A 21,083-nucleotide genomic window follows, 5' to 3' on the forward strand; every position below is an offset into this window, starting at 1 on the left:
CCGCGATAAAGAAATAGGCGCATCTGCTAAGATTGCAGGCCGTTAAAGCATCTTTTATGAGCTGTCAGAGTGACGTGGAGGACGAAGCCAGCGGCTCTAAGAATCGAGTGCCCTCTAAACAACTTTATGATTTGCTTCTTATCATTGTCTCATTCCCCTCAGAGGGTAAATTCCAGAAATACTTCTTTTCTTATTATTAAAAAAAAAAATACAAAGCTGAGTTTATGTGGTGATAGCTTTCCTCCAGGAGCGTCCTGCTTCCTCCAATCCAAGGACAGCTTCGTTCCTGTCACTGACGGGCTTCCAGTGGGATAAAGGCTATGCAGGAGCTTCTATCTGTGTCTGCAGCATTATTATGTAGGACTACCTATATAATAATTATCATAGAGGATGACCCTCTCATTGCCGCCAAACTTGATCTCTTCACTGATCCATATACAGAGTCTTTACGACTTCCTGGAAAAACTGTTAGTTGGTTACCAACTTTCATTTGTGAGCATCTAAAAACTTCCTTAACAGAGAACCCACAAAGCTCACGGAAAAGTGGGAGACCTGTACTCTGCTTGCTTTACAAGTGGCCAGATGGAGAGTGAAGGGGGTTGTGGACAAAGGCTCCAGGTGAACAAGGAAACTTTTGCAGTGATAACACATTCATTCAAAGCTGTTTCTAAGTAGGGAGTGGACTTTGCTTTACATAGGTTTTTTTTTTTTTTTTTTTGGTGTGTGTGTGTGTGTGTGTGTGTGTGTGTGTATGTGTATGTGTGTGTGTGGGTGGGGGGGTTGCCTTTTAGACTCAAAGTGATGTCATTTTCATGTATGCAAAATCATTGGTTATTTTCATAAGACCCATATCTAGTTAGTTATGTTCTCCTCCACCTGGCTTCTGAAAGAGATATATGTCCCTTCAACCATCCATGTGGATCTTGATCAAACAGCATGATTCTAAATGGTCTAATGAAACAGTTCCTATAAACAAGCAAACACCCCTTCAGCTCCAGGAAGATGGACTTATCATGCCTAGCTGTCCTGGGGAATAGAGTTGAGGCCTGTGTCCCACAAATGATGCTTTTGTATCTTTTATCTTTACCTTTTAGAAAAACTGCCTGCTCTGAGATGTCTTTCAGCACAATGGTCTGGCCTTTATTGCAAATAACTGCACACAAAGAGCCATGAAAAGTATTCCAAATGTGTAATCTCCTTCTCAAGACCCCATCCAATGCCACTCCCATTTTGGAATTGGTACAAGTCATGCCAACTGCCTAGTGCCCAAGGAGGGATATGCCTGGTACCCCAGGGCAGGTGTAGACATAGATGACGCTACCATGCTAGTCACATATGGGAGAATCATGGGCACAGGAAAAGAAGTAGACATTTAGCCTTTCTGCTTTGTCCCACGAGAGCTACGGGAGCAGGAACAGGGGCGATAAGGGACATGCTTGGTTAGCAGCCTAACTTAGCTCGATTGACAGCTGGCACAGTGGACCAGATGCCATAGTAAGAACAGGCCCAAGTCAGCATTTTGTTGGAGTCACATCAGTTAGTGAACCTCTCTTTAAAAGAGATGTAGAAATTAGTTAGTCAATGTACTAAAGACAGAAGACAGAAGAAACTCCTCTTTTCTGCCCCACCCTTCCCCCCTTTCCCTCAGATGCTTGTCTTGGTCTCCTTCCCTTTGTCCATGGCTCCCACAAGGTTCAAGAAGTCTCTAGGAAAAACAACAGAACCAAAGACCTCCCGGCACCCCCAGACGATGAAAGACACTTGAAAGTCCTGAGCTAAGGTGGGGTAGGTGGAGTTCAAGGAGTGAAAGTGTGAGTGAGGAGGGGAGGGAGGAAAAAGGACCTCTTAAGAAGGGACCTTCCACTGTGGCTTCCTGGGAGCACCACCACTGCACCGGCCTCAGGGCCAGAGCCTCCGGGAATGCACTAACAAGTGTCTTTTAATTTATCAGTCAAAAGCCAGTGACCAGCAGCTCCCCTGAGTCTCTGCGTAATCTACAACACACAGTCTACTATTCCACAGTTCAGGCATTGCCTGGGCTCAAGGGGCAGGCAGTTAAATCTTTTAAAATCTATAAATTAAGTGTAGAAATCAATAAGGCTGACAATGTGCCACAATCATCGTAAGTAGTAGTGGGACAAGTTTCTCAAACACGAATCTGGATTTCAGGGTTGTGTGCTCAGTGCTACCAGCCAGTGAGGAATGTGGTGTGGCCATGGCGAGCAGCATAGATCTGCTACAGCTCGTGTCCCTGCCAGTTTCTAGGTGTGTGAGCATAACAGACCACTTTGTCTCTCAGGGCCTCAGTGTTTCATCTTGTAAAATGAGAGAATGACTCTGCCTACATCACAGGTACTATGCATCAAATGTGATGTTATCAGTTTAGTATAAAACAGGCCTAGCAAGATGGCCCAGTAGGGTAAAGGTGCTTTGCTACACAAACCTGGTAACTTGGAACCCCCAAAAAAGTAGCAAGAGAGAACCAACTCCACAAAATTGTCTTCTCCCTTTAATGCTTGCTTGGGTCTTTAAAAATCCAAGCAGAGTTTCCACATGCTTTGAAAGGGGGGATACAAACTGCATGATTACAAACTTCAGGCTTCATTAGCACACATTTATAAGCACAGACTTTAGGTTTTTTACTCACTTGAATTAAGGCAAATCCTTGCAACAGTAAACCTAGGCCTGAGGCTGCAGCTCAGTGGTAGGGCAACCCCTGCCCTGAGAAAACTAAAACTCATTCAAAACAAACTGAGTTTGGGACTTCTGTTGGGTCAACTGAGATCCTTCAGTAGGTTCAAACCCACTGCCCTTACTCTCCCTGAGCTGTTACCCCCAATTTATTACCTGTCAATGTACCATAAGCATGTGCATGGTCCACCACCTTTCAGTGTGTGGGAGGGTTACTCAAGAAACTCCCTTCTAAATTCCTCAGAGGGGGAATAATTTGTATGTTATGATTTACGTGATTACTTTACATAAACATCTAGAACAGCAAAAGTTACCTTCGAGGATTCACAGGTGATATTCAGCCTCCAGAATGGACACAGCCTGTCACACTGGGGACACATCAGGATCTGGCCGCCGATGTCGGGGTCACAGACCTCTTTGCTAACAAAAGACAAATAAAGCAACTTAAAAACCTTAGCAAAGGGCTTTTGTATTCTAGCCTCATAATAAAATCCAGGTCCATCCATGACAAGCAACAAAACCAAAGCCTATAAAAACAGGATCACAGGTGACAGTCATTGTTCTAATGAAGGTTCGCCACACAGAAGCTATAAAAACCATACGGAATAGTAAATGGTCTACTTCTTTTTTTTAAAAAAAATATATATATATATATTTTACATATTTCAAAAAATCTTAACCTTTGTTTTTATTTCTCTGTATAGGTGTTCCCCAGCATATATGTCTATGCACCATGGGCATGGAAGCCAGAGAGAACACTGGATTCCCTGGCATTGGAGTTACAGGTGGTTGTGAGCCAGTAAGTAGGTGCTGGGAATAGAACCCAGGTCTTCTGGAAGAGTCAGTGCTCTTAACCACTTAGGCACCTCTCCAGCCTGTAATATTTTCATATAATCTGTTTTATTAATTCTTCAAGAATTTCACACAATGCCCAAATCTGCTCTTAACTCAGGGATATGACAAAGGGCCGTCCTTTATAACTGCTTTGGCTAGAGGTCTGGGAATCACAGAGAGCCCAGAGAAGCAAGGCTGTGAGGGCTGGGGGGGGGGGGGGGGAAGAAACCCGCTGCCTCCACCTACCACCCAGGAACCTGCTGGGCTCCATAAAACCTCTCCAGTTGCTGTTTGTATTTGATCTAGAAATACCCTTTTACTCTTTCCATGAGCCTTGGACAGAAGCCACTTAACCCCCACCCCCATCCCAGATCCTAGGATTTGTCAAAGCATTATGTCTGGCCTTGATTATCCAGAGATAATAAGAGCATATTTAGTAAAGTTTGTGGACACAAAATCAATATATAAAATATACACAGAGAAACAAAAGAGATTTTCTCCTTATCTACCTGTTAACAATTGGGAAATAATTTTTAAAACCTGTTTTTCAGTAGCTTAACAAGTATAGTGTCGAAGAAAGAATCTAATCAAAGAAGTATTAAAATTTGTATGGAAAAAAACTATAAAACTTGGTCAAATAGAGTGAAGACCTGCATTATGATTTTCAGAATTGTTTGTGGTGGTCAGTGTTTGTGTTAGATCGCTTCCATTTGATCTATAAATCTCATGGAAGACCCAAAATTCAGAATAGACAAGTTACTAATTAGGCACTGCTGGTACAAGCGAACAGCCAACCAACAGCACAAACGAAACATGCCAAGATTTCTACCCATATCCAAACATCTGGGCCCAAGTTTGGGAAGATGAGAACGGACAGCTCAATTCATGATACTCGGAAAAAACAGGACCTTAAATAAACCCCGACTGTATCACCAAAATAAATTCCACTTAAGAAATGAGAATGACAGCTGCAGAATAGGAGAGAGAAATAGATGGGGCTGGAGATGGCTCCACGGTTAAAAACACCCATACTGCTCTTGCAGACGACCCGAGTTGGGTTGCCAGCACCTACACAGGGCAGCTCACAACTGCCTATAACTCTAGTTCCAGAGGACCTGATGCCCTCTCTGGCCTTTGGGGGCATCTGCTCTCGAGTGTATGTCTTTGTGCACGTACACACACACACACACACACACACACACACACACACACACACACACACTTGAAAATGAAAGAAATCTTTTTTTTAAAGGAGAAAATAACAACAAAAAAAGAATATTTCAACAATCTTAGGTGAAGGAGAAATGCTGTCAACATGGAAACAAAACCCACAGAGGAAGTTACTCATATATTCAAGATTCAATGAGAAAAGGCAAGACAGTGTAGACTGCTCCTACAGGTAATGCCATTTCAGATGGACCCTGCTGCAATGGGGCCAGCATTATCGTTGGTTAGGTGACTGTGCACACAGCCCAGAGAAATGAATGGGTTTGGGAAGCATGTCTGAGAGAGCTGGGTAAGCTCTCAGAAAACTCACCCATTCACAAAGCCAATGAGAACAATGATAAAAATGTTCAAATAAACTCGGAAAATTAACCAAATGCTTACAGTTGCCTAACGACCCTCCCGTGTGTGTGTGTGTGTGTGTGTGTGTGTGTGTGTGTGTGTGTGTAAAAGGACTGGCTAATCTATGATTTGTAGCATTTTAACTAGGCCGGTTGCCATGCCTGTCTCCCCAGGTTCGTGGCAGCCTTAAAACCAAGTAGCCTTCCAGCCATTAGGAACAAGAGTAGCCTCCTAGCAGCCGAGTGGGGTAGACAGTGTCCGTAGCTGCTTCGGGGACCCCTACCCAGGTGCATCTGTGTCTGACCTGCCCAGCAGCTCCCTGGAAAAGCTTCATGATATTCAGGATGAGCTTTGTCATTTTTTCACCTCATACCCCAAGCTTCTACCATGAAAAAGCCCAACCTCCAACTGTCTGCTTTAAGAATCTCCAGGAATTACTTAACATAGCACCTGCTTGAGTCAGTAATAACCGTAGATGTGAACTCAGAAACTTTAAAGGAAGAACTAAGTATGGGGTATCCACAGACACCAAACCTCCAACATATCTGTGAGATGTAGAAGAGCCACATGCATGTGGGGTAGACAGTATATACGTCAGGAAAGAGCTAAGAGAACCTGGAGGCTAATCCTGGGGTTCTGCTGAAGCCAGAAGGAAGCCTTAGGAGAAGTAAATACTGTCCCCCTGAGTGTCAGACACATTCCCAGTGCACATGGCATGGAAAAAGGACAGGGCCCAGCACCAAGGAAATCACCACAATCCAGCTGCTGTCTAATGATCTACTGAACACAGATTTTAGTGCCCATATAATGCAGGTGATACAGACCATGGGATCAGTCCAGGAAATGAACAAGAGAAGCAGAGACAGAGAAACAAAGAGAAACCGTGACAAACCCTGAGGGGAAAGCTCATTCCCAGGGTTCCTATAGTGTAATATTTAAAATGTCAAATTCCCAACATTGCAAGTCACTGGCATATCCGAAACCTAGAAAGTAACAGCACTAACAGAGTAAGGATCGACCTGGGGATACTGGAACATTCTATTCGTTAAAGTCTTTAAATAAGCAAGTATATATAGAGAACTAAAGGAAATCACACCTAAGGAATTAAAGAAACAATGTGAGCACATCTCACCAAATGGGAAAGCGGTAAGTTAAAGAGAACTAACTAGAAACTTAAGCAAGGCACAACATCAATGAAAAAAATCGCGAAAGGCACGCCTCTGCAGATAAGACACTTAATGTTGTATCTATTAAGATTATACAGTCTGAGAAATGGAAAGATAAAGGAATAGAAAACACCCATGAATCCAGCTTCAAACACCAGTGGGACTCTATCAAACACACCAGCACATGCATCCTACAAGCTGCAGAAGGGAAAGAAACGGATAAAAGGAATAACTGAAGGATGGCTGAAAACTTCCAAATTTTGACAAGAGCTTTACATCCGAGAAACTCAGCAAGCTCTAAGAAGGCTATACTCAAAGAGATTCAAACCTAGGAAGACCATACTCAGAGGCTAAGACAGAACCCTAGGGAAGAATTCTGACAGCAGAGAGACAGACTTGTGGCTGGCCACATATAAAGCTCCTCAGAGAGAAAAAAGCTGGCTCTCTATCAGAAACCTTGAGTCCAGAGGCCATGGGATAATGTTTGCTAAGTGATGAAAGCAAGCTGTGTACCCAGGTTCGACACCAGCACAACTAGTCATCAAGAATAAAGGAAGAATTAATGTAACTCAAGAAAAACAAACATAGCACTCGTTCCTTCCAGGGTCTACACAGCCCTCAAGGGACATCAAAATGCTACCCGGATTTTGAACTTCTAATGTCTAGAATGGTAAGAAATAAGCCTTGTTATCCAGGGACTAGCCCATCGGTTATATTTGTTACATCAGCTAGGTAAATGTTCATAGCAGACGTACGTGTGTGTGTGTGTGTGTGTGTGTGTGTGTGTGTGTGTGTGTATTCCTAACTGCCCAACATTCATCACTTGATGTATAGATAAGGGATGTGGCATACCCATGCAATGGTGTATTATCTGGCCACCAAAGAGACTGAGGTATCAATAAATACTACAACAAATAACCTTGAAAACATCAAGAGTGATGGAAAGCAGGCATGAAGAGCTATGTACTACGTAGTTTGGCTTATACCATGTCCACCAGAGATGGATCTATAGACACAAAGGTAGATTAGTGCTTTCTAGAGGCTAAGGAAGTGGGAAGTTAGGGGATCACTGCTAATGGGCACTGGTTTCTCTGAGAAGGTACACTGGTTACTTTTCAGTTGCTGAAAAATAAATACTGATAAATACTATGACCGAGGTAACTTCTGGAAGGGTTTAGTCTGGCTTACAGTTCCAGAGAGGTTAAGTGTCCATCATGGCCAAGAGACATGTCTGCAAGTGGCAGGGATACTGGGTGGAGTTGGAAGCTGAGAGGTCGCATCTCTACCACAGGCAGGAAGTAGAGACAGCATATTGGAAGTGGGGTGAAACTACATAATCTCAAAGCCCTTTCCCCATGATGTAATTCCTGCAGCAAGATCACACTTCTAAAACCTCCCCCAACAGCGCCACCAACTGGAGACCAGGTGTTATGATGCCTGAGCCGGTGGGGAACATTTTTCATTCAAACCACCACATTCCACTCCCTGGCCTCCATAGGCTCATGGCCATATCATAAAGCAAGATGTATGTATGTATGTAGTCCAACATCTCAAGGCTTCATAGTTCTTAAAAAAAATTTTAAATACTGCTTAAAAGTCCAAAATTCAAAGTCTCTTTTGAGACTCAAGGCGATGTCTTAATTCCATCTGCGCTCATAGAATCAAAATGCAAATTACACACTTCTAACATACAATGGTTCAGACTATACATTACCATTTGAAGAGAGAGGAATTGGGGGCATAGTGAGGAAATACTGGAGCAAAGGAAGACCAGAACCCAGACAGGTCAAACAAAAAATCCCACAGGTCCAAATCTGGTGTCTGGGACTTTAGTTTCAAAGTGCATAGACGGCTCTGTCCATCCAACTTTGCTGGCTGCAAGAGAGAACCCTCTCGGACTGGTTCCACTCGCCATTTACAGCTCTTCTTGGCAAATATCTCATGGTTCTGGCATCTTCAACATCTTGGGGTCTCCACTGTAACCCAGGCTTCACTTTCCAAGTTTCACAAAAGGGCCTCTCAGGGCCTTCATGCAAGGACTCCTCTGCCACACTCTGTCCATACCTCAGTGGCCTTCTGAAACTGTGGAGGAAGAATCCATGCCCCTTCTCTCTTTCACCTTTTAGCCTCTAAAGCCAGCACCATGTGAACCACACTGCCAGCGGGGGATGGTCAGTGGCCCCTGGAACCACATTAGCAGCAGCTTGTGTTTACAAGTGCTTTCTAGGAGCAGAGAATGCCTTAGGTCTTTTCATCAATTAAAAGCTCAGGTGGGAGGGCCTTGCTCTGGGTGAACCCTTCCTTCCCTTTGTTACAGTGTAGAGCAGACCTCTCCTTAGTGCGGCTAATCTCCTTAACAATTACAGCCTCTCATCTAGCATGTTCCTTGGCTATAATATTAAGCTTCCTTAGGGCCCCTTTTGTCTCAAAACAACCTTTTGTATTCTTGTTCCACTTGCTCCTTTTCATTATAAATATGCACAAGTCATTAATAATAACCAGGCAAGTTCTCAGGACATGGGCAGAAAGCAGCAAGATTCTTTGCCAAAATACCACAGGAATGGCGTCTAGCCCTGTGGCTAATATTGTTTCCTTCTGAAACCTCTTAAGCTGGCCTCCAAGGCCATACTGTTCTCAGTACTACTGTCTTTTAGGGCCCTACTAGTATGGCCCTTTTAGGTCCTGCTTACAGCATTTAACTGAAGCTTTTCTAGCCCCAAGTTCCCAAGTCTTCCACAGTCCTCCAAAAATCAACATGGTGAGATTCTTCACAGCAACAGCCCACTCTCTGGTACCAACTTTTATATAAGTTCCATGTCTGTTGATACGATAAAACACCATGGCCCAAAGTAACTTATTGGAAGAAAAGGTTTATTTTGGCTTATAGTAAGTTCCAGGGGGATAAGAGTTTATTATGGCAGGGAGGCATGGAAGTGAGTGGCAGGCATGAAGGGAGGAGCAGGAAGCTGAGCAATCCCACCTTAACCACAAGCATGGAGCAGAGAGAGTGAAGCAAGGCAAGGCTATGAACTCTCATAGCTCACCCCTAGTGATGCAGTTCCACCACCAAGGCTGCCCTGCCTAAACCTTCCAAAACAGTGCCATCAACTGGGGACCGAGTGTTCAAATGCCTCACCCTAAGGGGGACATCTTTATCCAAACCACAAGAGGTGATAAAATGTTCTAGAACGAGAGTAGTGATAATGGTAAAAGTCTGTAAATGTACTTAAAAATCTGGGTTATAACACTTTACATGGGTACATTTTATAGTAAATCTATAAATAAAAAAAAGGTATTTAAGGTTAAATGCACACCTTCTTGGCGGGGGATGGGGGACGGAAATACCTGTAGTACTTTCTACTTATGTGCTGCATGTTTCTAGAAACACACATCTTAAATGTATTTTGTAGTGCTATAAATATGTAATTAAAAATATAACAAAGGTAAAGGAATTTAGTTAAACACAAAACTGAGTATAATTCTTTCCAAAGTGTAAAGAGTGGCACACAGCCAAGCAACACACTGTCACTTAAAGGTAACTGTCCATTCCCTTTCTCAAATTGAGCGATGGACCACCATTCCTTACATCTCAAATACATTTTCTATTCTTAGGAATCTAATACACGTAAAGAACTTATTTAAAACTTAGATATTATAAGCATTTAAAGACATTTATAATAATGAAGTAAAACCACTTAGTTCTGGACACAGGCAGTATGTCCCTAAGACTCTCATTCCATTTTACATAATCTGTGTGACGTGTCAGGTAATATGTGACTATCACGGTTACTTCATGAAAGGTTTATAAGTACCAGGGACTGGGGCGATGGCCTAATGGGTAACAGTGCTTGCTCTGTGGCATCTCATCACCACCATCCATGTAAAATCCAAGCATGGCTGCATATACCTACACTCCAGTACTAGGGGGTAGAGAGAGCATGATCCCCAGAGCTCAGTGGTGAGCCAACCTAGGAGAAAAGGTGAACTTCCGGTTCATTGAGAGATGCTGTCTCAAGGTGGTAGGGCTGACAGTGAGAGAGGAAGACACACGTTCTGCTCTGGCTTCTATGTGCTCACATACTCCTGTGCACGGACCACAGCCAGCATCCAACACACACACACACACACACACACACACACACCACCCAACACACACACACACACACACACACACACACACACACACCACCCAACACATACACACACACCACCCAACACACACACACACACCACCCAACACATATATACACACACACACACACACACACACACACCACCCAACACATACACACACACAAACAGACCTTGCAAAAGTGAAGCCTGCTCAATCTAAAGATCTATTCTGAGAGGCCATGTGGGAATGGAACAACATTAGCCCAACAAAGAAGCCACGGACAGAGGGAAAAGGTACCCACATTCAGTCCTTGGCTGCAAATTCTTTTTCATGAAGAGATAGAGAACTTCAAACAGACATCTTGGGCACACTGGCTCTGCAGCCTGCCAGGGGACTAGGTAATGTGCCCATATATCAAGACGACAAGCAAACATCCCATCTCAGAGCCAGGCTGACATGCTCAAGGCTTGAAAAATGTCATCACCTCAGCACTGAAGCCCAGAAACCGCAACCTGCCTCTTACACCTGGACTGAGGCCAGTCCATCAGGAGATAGTGTCCTGCATAGTGAGCATCAAAAGCAGATGCATGATAGCACAGCCCAACCCAGCGTGCCCCAGCACCTGGGGGCTCCCCTTGGGGGAAGCTGGTATTTGAATGCCAATATCAACCACAAACAGATTCTTGGGTACTTGATTATCCCCACTCTGACATTATAAGGAATAATTTTGTAAAAGTAAAAACACCAAACCAGAACCGAGTTACTTGAGTTTCTGATCATGCAACTTTTCATAGAATTTAAAAAAAAAAAAGTCATTTCTAAACACAGCTTTTTCACTGGAACCCTAGGAATTCAGAGCTTTTCTTGGCCCAGGTTTGCAAGGCTTTGGAACATCCCTCAGGAGTTCAAGGGCAACCTTATCTCTTTCCTTTTCATAGGAAGAACTACCTTTAAATGCCAGTGTTTTTTCTTTTTCTTTTTCTTTCTTTCTTTCTTTTTTTTTTTTTAAATCCTAGTTATAATGCCCTTGTCAGAGGCAGTGTTGGATTATCTGAGAAAAACATTTCCATTTCCTTCGTTCCTCTTCTCAGAACAAGGAGAGAGATCGTGCAATGAACTCATGCAGTGAGTTCTCCGTTACCAAGATGGTCTAAGGCCCTGGGAACACTTTCATGACCTATCAGTGTGGAGACAAGGGTTAAAGAGAGATCACCTCCAGGTGCAGTTATCCTGGCCGAGATAGCCGTAGAGGAAGCAGGCCACGCCCACCACAGCTGCAAGCAGGAGCATCTGCGTGTAATAGCCCAGCCAAGCAAAGTAGATTCCAATCTTCTCTCCGTAATACTTCCTGCAGGGAGGGAGGGAGAGAGAGGAGATATTTTTAGAGGATCTTCACTGTGCAGCTTCATCTTAGCATGGCTGTTTGGTTTTTAAGCAAAGGAGGCTTTTTATATGAAAACTCCGATTCGGTTCACCCCTCTAACACACTCACCTCCACAGTGGTGCCTAAGTTTAACTATGGAACAGGAAGGATGTTCCATGAGCAGACACAGAATGAATTTGAAAGTGACCAATGAAGGGAACAGTGCCACAGAGGGGCCAGATAGGGTGTCCCTTGTTCTTAGTGAAGACGAGCCCCATGTTACCGTCTCCGGAAGACCCTTTAGTATGTGGGAGTCCTCTGCCTATTCAGCTACCCGCTATTACGTACTCAGAGAAAATGCAAGAAGCGCAGTGTAAAACCCAAACCTTACTGCTGATACAGCGGTCTTCCCATGTGTGGGGTACATTCTGAGAAAACAGTTGGTACCTGTGACCCCAGATAGTGCCACCCCACATACCAACTGTGGCTTCTCTCTATACAAACACACCTACACACCTCTGGTGCACTAAGAGAAAGCCAATAGGAAAATAAGAGTCATTCTTTTTCACAAAACATTACCGTCTTTCTGACCACGGGTCATAGGATGAACAAGACACGGGCAAAAACTATTCCTGCCAGAGCGGCAAGTGAAGCCCGGCGGCTTCTGTATTGTAGGTTTCTACTGTTTCTGTCTTGGTCTGTGGACACAAGTGAGACTTCTGAGGGGCTGCAGGTTCAGCATGGAGCCCAGCCAGTCTCCTTGGGCCTCACCTAGTGGGAACTCAGCTGTGAGCACAGCCTAGATTCCTGGGAGACTGGACCAGCTCGAAAGACAAAGGTCCGTCCAGCACCACAGGCTGCAAAGGAAGGCAGGAGCCACATGGAGAGGAGTTAGGACATGAGAAGGGCAGAGGATGACATTTTCATATGACTGGGGCTTGGTGTCTGGCTCGTGGACAGCCAGGAAATAGCAGGATTGGGAAAGTGCCAGGAGAAAAGACCTCGGCAAGGGTTTGGGCCATTTTGGCCTGTTTTCACTTTTCTATGTTCTTACTCTGCTTTGAAGGAGGTGTAAGTGACGCCAAAGGGCTCATGGGCTGGTAGCCTGCTCCCCAGTGCGGAGGGATTACAGGGTGGTGGACCTTTAACAGCAGACCCTAGGGGGAGGTCACGCAGGAAATCACCCTCAGAAAGTATTATGCAAATTCTCGTGCAACCATTAGGACTACATCAAGAGGACTATATCATGTTTCACCATGAGTTCAACCCTCTTTGTCCCCAATGTCCCTGCTATGAGGCCACTTGCTCTAAGAAGACACATCCAACATGTCCCTCACTAGAGACAGTCTGGATTCAGTGTCTCCCAAACTGTGGGTTAAATAAACCTCTGTCCTTTATAAAGTAAACTGACTCAGGTGTTTTGTTACTATAATGCAATCTAGGCTAACACAACTCTTACAAGCCATATATTTTAGATATGACGTATTTAAAAATGGAACCCTTAGAAGCTGAATGGTCAAACTTTCCAATGGTAAAAAAAAGTACTCTGCCACATTTAGGTAAACGGCCAAGCAGTCTCCATGTGGCTATTCAGTGACAGAGAATTCAACTCTTCCGCAGGCATCCCTGGTACAATGGAGTCAAAGCCAGAAAGGCTTTCCAGATCTGTAATAGAGCCCTGTCTCTTACTGTGAACCTGGGAGTACAAAGGATAATTTCAGATGTGAGAGTCTCTGGTCATTGTCTTTCTCCACCGAAAGATCCTAGCTGCTAATATTAGTTTAAAAATTTAGCTTTGACTATTCCGTTTCGGTGTCAGGGTCTCACTGCGTAGCTCAGGCTAGCCTGGAGTTCCCATTCTCCTGCCTCAGTCTTCCAAGTGTTGAGATTTCAGGTGAGCACTACCAAGTCTGGCAGCTGGCAATTAAACGGAGCCGTCAGTCCCCAGCTGCTCGACCCTCCTCACCCCACTAACTGCTGTCCAGATGCACATCTCAAATGTGTTTCACTCTACACACTGCCTTTCTACTCTGGAGTACAAGCCCCTGCCTCATGCACACACACACCTCTGTTTCTGTCCCCTTAGCACTGGTCCATTGATACCTCTGCTTTGCATGGCTAAGACTGTAAACACTCTTCAGAGCCGAGTCCAATAGCCTGCTAGGTCCTTCTTCCTCTGTACACTTCTTTCTCTCAGGACTTAACGGTCATCCTGAACTTTTTCCTATCCTATTTTTATTTTCCCCAAAGCTGTTATTTTATTCTACAGTGATCTTGGCTGCCATCTACTCAAACTTTATCTTCCTTTCTCCATCTGAGGTCACTAAGGGGCCACTGGAGGAACTTTTCTTTTCTGGGCCAAGGCAGCTTCCCACAGATTGATCTTTCTAGTGTGCTTGGCTCACTTTTACAGAAAGAAATTTCCCCCCATTTTAACGATCCCAGGGAACTGGAGCCAAAGGTCAACAGCCTGGGTTTGTGAGAGGTCACTGGTGAGGCAGAGAAGGGAACGTGTGGGATGGGGCTGGGATAGTGAACAAATGCACCTGATTTACTTAAAATAAGGCCACTGCAGTGCAGTCAGACGCAACTGCTTTCCTCTAGAAGGAAATTGATAAAATGGAAACTTCATGAGGATGACAACCTCGGCTACAGTCAATCTTCCACGCCTGGGTCCTGCACTCAGGGATTCAGTCGACTGCTAACTGAAAACATTGGGGGAGTCTATGGTTATACCACGCTGAAGGCACTCGGTCTCGCTTGAAGACACTGGGCAGACATCATCTACACTGAGTATTTCCAGACTCTTCTCCCTGATGTCACTCCCTAGACAGCACAGCAGAGCACCCACACACGTGGTATTTCCACCACTTTAGGGATTATGAATGATGGAAAGATGATTTAAGGTATATGGGAGGAGGGGCACGGGGCATGTAAAGGCCTTTCATGTAAGGAACTTGAACGGGTCTCCTTATTCTCAGAGGCTCTGGAAACCAGTTCCTCATGAATGCCCAGGGAAACTGTTTACACGTATATGTCCACGTACTATTTTATCTACTGGGTAATCAGAGTCCACAGAAGCACCTCTCTGAGACAATGACCCAGACAATAGTAAAGGAAGGTGGACTAAGGGGGACCAAATGAGATAATTAAACAAATCTTTCTAAAGCAATTAAGCTAACAAACAATTTTTAATGGTTGCTGCCTTCACAGAAACAGAGGGAACAGGGCACCATGCTAACAGAAGCACAGGATACTGCCTGTCAAGCATCCCTGCACAAAGCAGGCCACGCCCCCCAGACAAGGAGGATATCACTGCTGCAAATGCACAGGACAGAGGCAAGCTTCAACATCACAACACCCAAACCACCAGCTTCTGAACTTTAACTCTGATGTTCTGAGAGACGAGCCGCAACGCAGTCAGGATTTCCTACGAGATCCTTAAATGGCACCCAACAGCAGAAAAACACGGCAAAGAAAGGCTCACACCTTACCGCACAACGAGCTAATGACTCCAGCGCTTATGTCTGTGCAACAAAGGATTCTAAGTCTCCAACAGATAACCTCTGACCTCTGAGAGAGAGAAGTTCCCGAGAGAGAAGACAGGCTTTCCATTCATGGTAGGCTCACACTGATAGTGTCTGCCCAGGTAAGTCACGCTGGGGCCTAGAGCGTGTGCTCACGAGGTGACTCAGGACAGAGCCAGCCATGCCACAAAGACCAATCATATGGTTGTCAAGTCGGGGCTGTGAGCCAAGTGAGACTGCTGGACCTGCGGGGGTTGGAAGGGACTAGATTTTTTTTTTTCAGTACCTCAGTACCAGGGATCAAATCCAGGGCAAGCCTTAGATAAGTACGCCACCATTGATCTAAGACTAGACACGGGGGCACATAAACTATGATCCATCCGCTCTGGGTCCATAAGAAAGCCTTGAGAAAACACTGGGTATCACGGAGCTGGGTGAGGCCCTCCGGTTGGCCACGCTGTTTGGCAGCTGCCGTGTGTGCACAGACCCCACAGGGTACCCCTGAGTACTTCTCACCGGAACGCTCTCTCCTGCTCACCTGATAAGGTCCAAGGGCTGCTTCTTGTATATGCTTCGAGGGTGAGCCCACTCCCTGTACAGGAGGTAACGTTCACTAGGACAGCTGGGGTCCTCCGACTCATGGTTGAACTGGCACTGAGAAGCAGGAAGGAAGAAATAAGCGTCACAGTCCTCAGCTTACAAATCTGACTGTTGAATATGGCACTGATGGCCATTTGTGGGAACTGGGGCCCCACTTGCTGGAAGGGACAGCCATACCATTTAATTCTTTTTTTTTTTTCAAGACAGGGTTTCTCTGTGTAGTTTTGGTGCCTGTCCTGGATCTCCTTCTGTAGACCAGGCTGGCCTCAAACTCACAGAGATCCGCCTGGCTCTGCCTTCCAAGGCATGCGCCACCACCGCCCGGCTGCCATTTAATTCTTAATGATTCTAAAATAAGGGTGATCACTATTGCCCTTGGGGGTTATTTGGGAAGAGAGATGACAATAGATGCTTGGATAGTGATAGTGATGCTGTCGCTTCTAGGGAACAAGACAGGGGGGTGGCTGGAGCCCCGTGGATGCTGATGTCCTGAAGTGAGGCAGTCCTAATCAATGAGAAAACTGAACCACTCAAGGCCTCAGAGCCTCACAGTCAAGGAATATTTATCTGAAAGCCCAGCCCTTCTTGGATAATGGGGGGACCCGGACATTGGCTGGTGAGCAGCAGGCTGCTACCATAGCCAGTGCTTCATTGTCTCTCAGTCCAACAGTTCTGTTGATGACACACAGGAAGCAAGTGGCAAAGACTGTATCATGTCACTCCCGCACAGAACCGTATCACCATGAAGCTGAGCCTTGGTGAGAGCCCTGATCTTCGTTTGTATGGTGTGAGCTTCCTCCTCACACCACACAGGACCACTCCAGGCTTGGACATAGAGAAGACCCAGGCACAGGCAAATGTCAAAAGAATATTCTAGGACTGTGGTGCCCCACACTAACATCCAGAGAACGAGGTACAACCAACCGTCCCTGAAGCTCAGAAGCTTCCATTGCTAATTTTGCTGGGGCACGCACACAGAACGAACGTTCAGGCTCAGTGGCCACACTGGATCTCCCTGGAGGCTCCTACATCTTGGCCATCTTGCCCCTGCCCTCCCACTCTCTGCTTCTCCATGTGAATCGAGCATTTATTTGATGTTCTCGTTTTGTTTTGATACATGGTACATTTTAAGATTCTCTTCACCCACCAATGCACATAACACACAGCAGCAATGATCAAACTCAGCCTTTGCTTTCTTTGGTCGTAGAGATTTAGAGAAGCTGGAAGTAAACGCAACAGAATAACAATGTGATTGATGTGGAGTTTAACAGATTTCAATGACAGGATACAGTAACACTTTTAGATACATAGCATCCTCCTACATATGTGGTCATGAAGGACTGGAGTGAGCACATGTAGAATTTTTCAGTCCATAGGAGATGCTAGGGGCTTCATCAATCCTCCTGAATCCAGCGGGCCTGTAGCCTTTGAACAGTCCTTTCATAATGTCAATAATCTGGGGCTTTGTCACTGTGACATGAACCCCGATAAGCCCCTGTTTAAAAGCCCTGGTATAGCTTGGAAATAGTATTTTAAGTGAGAAAAGTCTATTTACAGAAAATGTCAAATGAGAATTTCTAACATGTTTCCCTTACAAAACAAAGGCCCCTGCTTTTTTCTGGTAATGACATCTGTCAGTAGTTATCAAAGTAGCTATCACTCAAATGACAGGGACTAATATTTTATATAAATTTAATTAACTCTCAAAACAACTCTATGAGGTAGGAACCATTACTACACCTTCCTTACTGACAAGGACACGTGGGAGCAGAGAGAACAAGGCCATCTAGGCGGGGGCGGAAGAGTGAGACTTTACTTCCAGACATGCACACAGCCTAAGTGCTGACCTGTGTGATCTGTACTACTGCCACATTGCCCGAGGGAGGGAACTGTTCATTCTCCCTAGTCCTTTAAACCCTGTACCATCTCTATGCCTGGGGTCCATCAGTGAGAGTGCTCTGGATCTTTCTTGCCCTGGATCAGGGATCAAAAAGACATTATCTTTGTCTTATTGAGGAGACAGACAGACAGAAGGTCTAGAAGTCTAGTCCTTCCCTTGCCCTGAGTACCAGAGTACTCAGCTTCGCCATTTGACTTACATCGTGCAGAGGGAACGCTGCCTTGTAGATTCCAGAACTGACCAGTCTATTGATCCCAAATTTGCTAACGTTGTTCATCACTTGGTATTTGACTCGAGAGAGGATGAAATAAACCTAAAAAGATTTCAAAGCAGACCACGTCATTTTTTTTTTTTTTTGTGGTAGAACTAGCTCATGCAATCAGTTCATTACCATAGCAGAAATCTGTCCACACTGAAATAATACCAACAATACTAATAATAGTATTTTTTATCTTTTAAAAGCAGAACCACAACAGCCCAACCAAGTGGCTAATTATTCAACAACAGGTTCCAAATCACACCAAAACGGAACCCGTCGTCTGTTCAGACGTACAATGCGGCTTCTGGTGGCAGGATTGAAGAAGGAGTCTCTATCCAGGATATAGAAATCATTCATCCGGCTCTTCTCAAACGGGGCAGTGAAGAACTCCTGCTCTGGCTTGATGACACTCTCATTCACGCGGAGGACCTTGGTGAACCAGTTGAGAGTGCCGAAGGGCGAGCGGGTTTTCAGGTCATTGGGCTTCAGGGGGAGTTTGATGTGCATGATCTCAGCGTAGGTGCAGAGCACCTCCCAGGGTGCATGCACTTTTACAAACACAAGCTTGTCATCAGAGACCTATGAAGGGGACAACAGAAACCAAACTACTGTTTTCACAGTTGTGGTGATGTACTGTGTCCCCCAATAGACTGTGTCCCCCCAGTGAAATTCATCTGAGGATCAGAGGACAAAGCCAGCCACCATAGTAGACATAGAAGTCAGGCAACGGTAGCACACGCCTTTAAGTCTATCACTTGGGAGGCAGGGATCTGTCTGGATCTCTGTGAGTTGAAGGCCACACTGGGAACAGAGCCAAGTGTGGGGACACACGCCTTTAATCCCAGCACTAACCATAGAGGTCTGGAGGTCTGTACAGACAGACAGGAAGTGACAGAGTTGGGCAGGAAGAGGAAGTGATGTAGCTGGACAGAGAGCAAATGAGATAGCAGAACAGAAAGGCATATAGGCGTGGGTATACAGGAAGTAAGTCTCTTTGGAGACTGAGTTGTCGGTGAGGTGAGGTTAGCTTGTGGCTTTTCCTATTTCCCTGATCTTTCAGGTTTTCACTCCTATATCTGGCTCTGGGTTTTTATTTAATAAGACCGTTTAGCAATTCATCTACACACAATTTTAAAGCACAGATGTGTTCCCCCCTAGGCTCCAGTAGGTTTTAAAATAAAAATCCATGTAAAAAGGACACCAGCAAAAGGGAAGATAATGTCAGACCTGCAAATGATTACACACTTTTCACTTAAAGATAATTCTTTAGTTTGACTTAAGAAACATAGGAGTAGCAATTTTTTAAATATTTTTTTTTTAAGTTTTCTTTGTGTGTGCATGTGTGTATGTGCACTTGTACAGGTAGTCCAGAGCAGCCAGAAGAGGGTGTCGGATCCCTTGGAGCTGGAGTTACAGGCAGATGTCCTGAGAATAGAACTTCGGTCCTCCACAGGAGCAACAAACGCTCCTAACTGCCCAGCCATTCCTCAAGACTCAAACTACTACTATTTTAAGCGAGGAAAGCAAACTATTAATTTGTTGTCACACAATCTGTTGGTGACCCAGAATAACAACCCCAAAATACCCTCGGCAATGCTGTCTTAAGGAAAAACAATTCTAAACCCGAAAATGGGCTGCTTAATCTATTCTATATCTATCCATTATGTTATACAGCCACTGTTGTAAAAAAAAAAAAAATTACACTCTCTGCTATAGACATTCTGTCTATGTATTAGAGGAAAAACAAGTTATAAAGCTGAAATGATCCCCTCTGAAAGAAAGAAATATGCACATGGTGCATCCAGTGGTCCCGCATGTGGGAGTCAGAGGGTGACTCTCAGTAACCAGTGCTCACCTCCAGCCATGTGATCCCGGGATGGAACTGGGCCCATGAGGCTTTTGTGGCATGTGCCTTTGCCCACGAAACCATCTCACTGGCCTGTGCTACGGCTCTGTGTGTCTCCCTTCCCACTGTTTGCAGTGTGTGTAACACGAATTTTAAAAGGTCTTATTAATTTAAAAAAACCCAGAGCCAGATATTGGGGTGAAAGCTGAAAGATCAGAGAAACAGAAAAAGCCACAGCCAACCTCACCTTGCCAACTTCTCAGCCTATTTCCATGAATCCTCAGACTGAAAGCCTCTGAGTCCTTATCCACAAGGGTCTTAGCTGAACTGCTTAAAAGCCTCTAGTTCCTGGTCCTCAGCTTCAAGAGAGCAACTTCCTGTTTCCTCACGCCTTATATACTTTTCTATGTCCTGTCATATTACTTCCTGGGATTAAAGGTGTGTGTCTTTCCCAAGCAAAGACATGAGATCTCAAGCCCTGGGATTAAAGGTGTGTGCCACCATGCCTGGCTCTGTTTTCAGTGTGGCCTTGAACTCACAGAGATGCAGACGGATCTCTGCCTCCCATGTGATAGGATTAAAGGCGTGTGTGCCACCACTGTCTGGCCTCTATGTCTAATCTAGTGGCTGTTCTCTGATCCCCAGGAAAGCTTTGTTAGGGTGCACAATATATCACACAAAAGTGTGGCTGTGGCTACACGTTTCCCATGCCACACTTCATTTCCAGGTGATGTGCAAGCTCCCAAGCACAGTGGTTCATTTCCAGGTGATGTGCAAGCTCCCAAGCACAGTGGTTCATTTCCAGGTGATGTGCAAGCTCCCAAACACAGTGGTTCGCAAAGGGTTGCCAATAAAGTAACACTTACTGATCTTGTTGCTTCCAGCTGCAGGCCATGACAGATGAGGTTAGACTCATATGCTTGTCTTTTCCTCTGAAAGAGAAACAGGAATATGTGTTAGACTGCCATTTTTAGCAGAAAAGACTTTTTTTTTTTTTTTTAAGAAAATAGCCAAATATTTTGGCCTTGAAGAGATACATTTGCTCAAAATGGAACAGAGGCAAGAGAGTGTACTGGATTCCCTATGCTCTCTAGAGGGCCATGGACTGGCTGGCTGGGGCTTTGGTCCTTTAGAGGAACATAAAAATTACTGTGGCACAATCTCTGGCTCCCAAGAGTACACAAAAGAAATGTGATGTTATTTTTCAGAGTTAAAGA

General features: G+C 44.9%; 1 protein-coding gene across 2 annotated transcripts in view; it reads right to left on the reverse strand.

Moving 5' to 3' along the window:
• Positions 1 to 21,083, reverse strand: part of Ano6 (anoctamin 6) — a 186,644-nt gene that overhangs the window by 42,533 nt on the left and 123,028 nt on the right. For both annotated transcript variants that reach the window (XM_059247004.1, XM_059247003.1), the window contains 6 exons: positions 20,733 to 20,798; positions 18,315 to 18,599; positions 17,961 to 18,074; positions 15,800 to 15,915; positions 11,585 to 11,719; positions 3,006 to 3,111 (listed from right to left, as the gene is read on the reverse strand). In XM_059247004.1, the coding sequence (XP_059102987.1) occupies positions 3,006 to 3,111; positions 11,585 to 11,719; positions 15,800 to 15,915; positions 17,961 to 18,074; positions 18,315 to 18,599; positions 20,733 to 20,798 (822 nt within the window). The remainder of the gene's footprint in view (positions 1 to 3,005; positions 3,112 to 11,584; positions 11,720 to 15,799; positions 15,916 to 17,960; positions 18,075 to 18,314; positions 18,600 to 20,732; positions 20,799 to 21,083) is intronic.

The sequence above is a fragment of the Peromyscus eremicus genome, chromosome 20 (assembly GCF_949786415.1).
Source record: "Peromyscus eremicus chromosome 20, PerEre_H2_v1, whole genome shotgun sequence".
In the NCBI taxonomy this organism is placed as follows: domain Eukaryota; kingdom Metazoa; phylum Chordata; class Mammalia; order Rodentia; family Cricetidae; genus Peromyscus; species Peromyscus eremicus.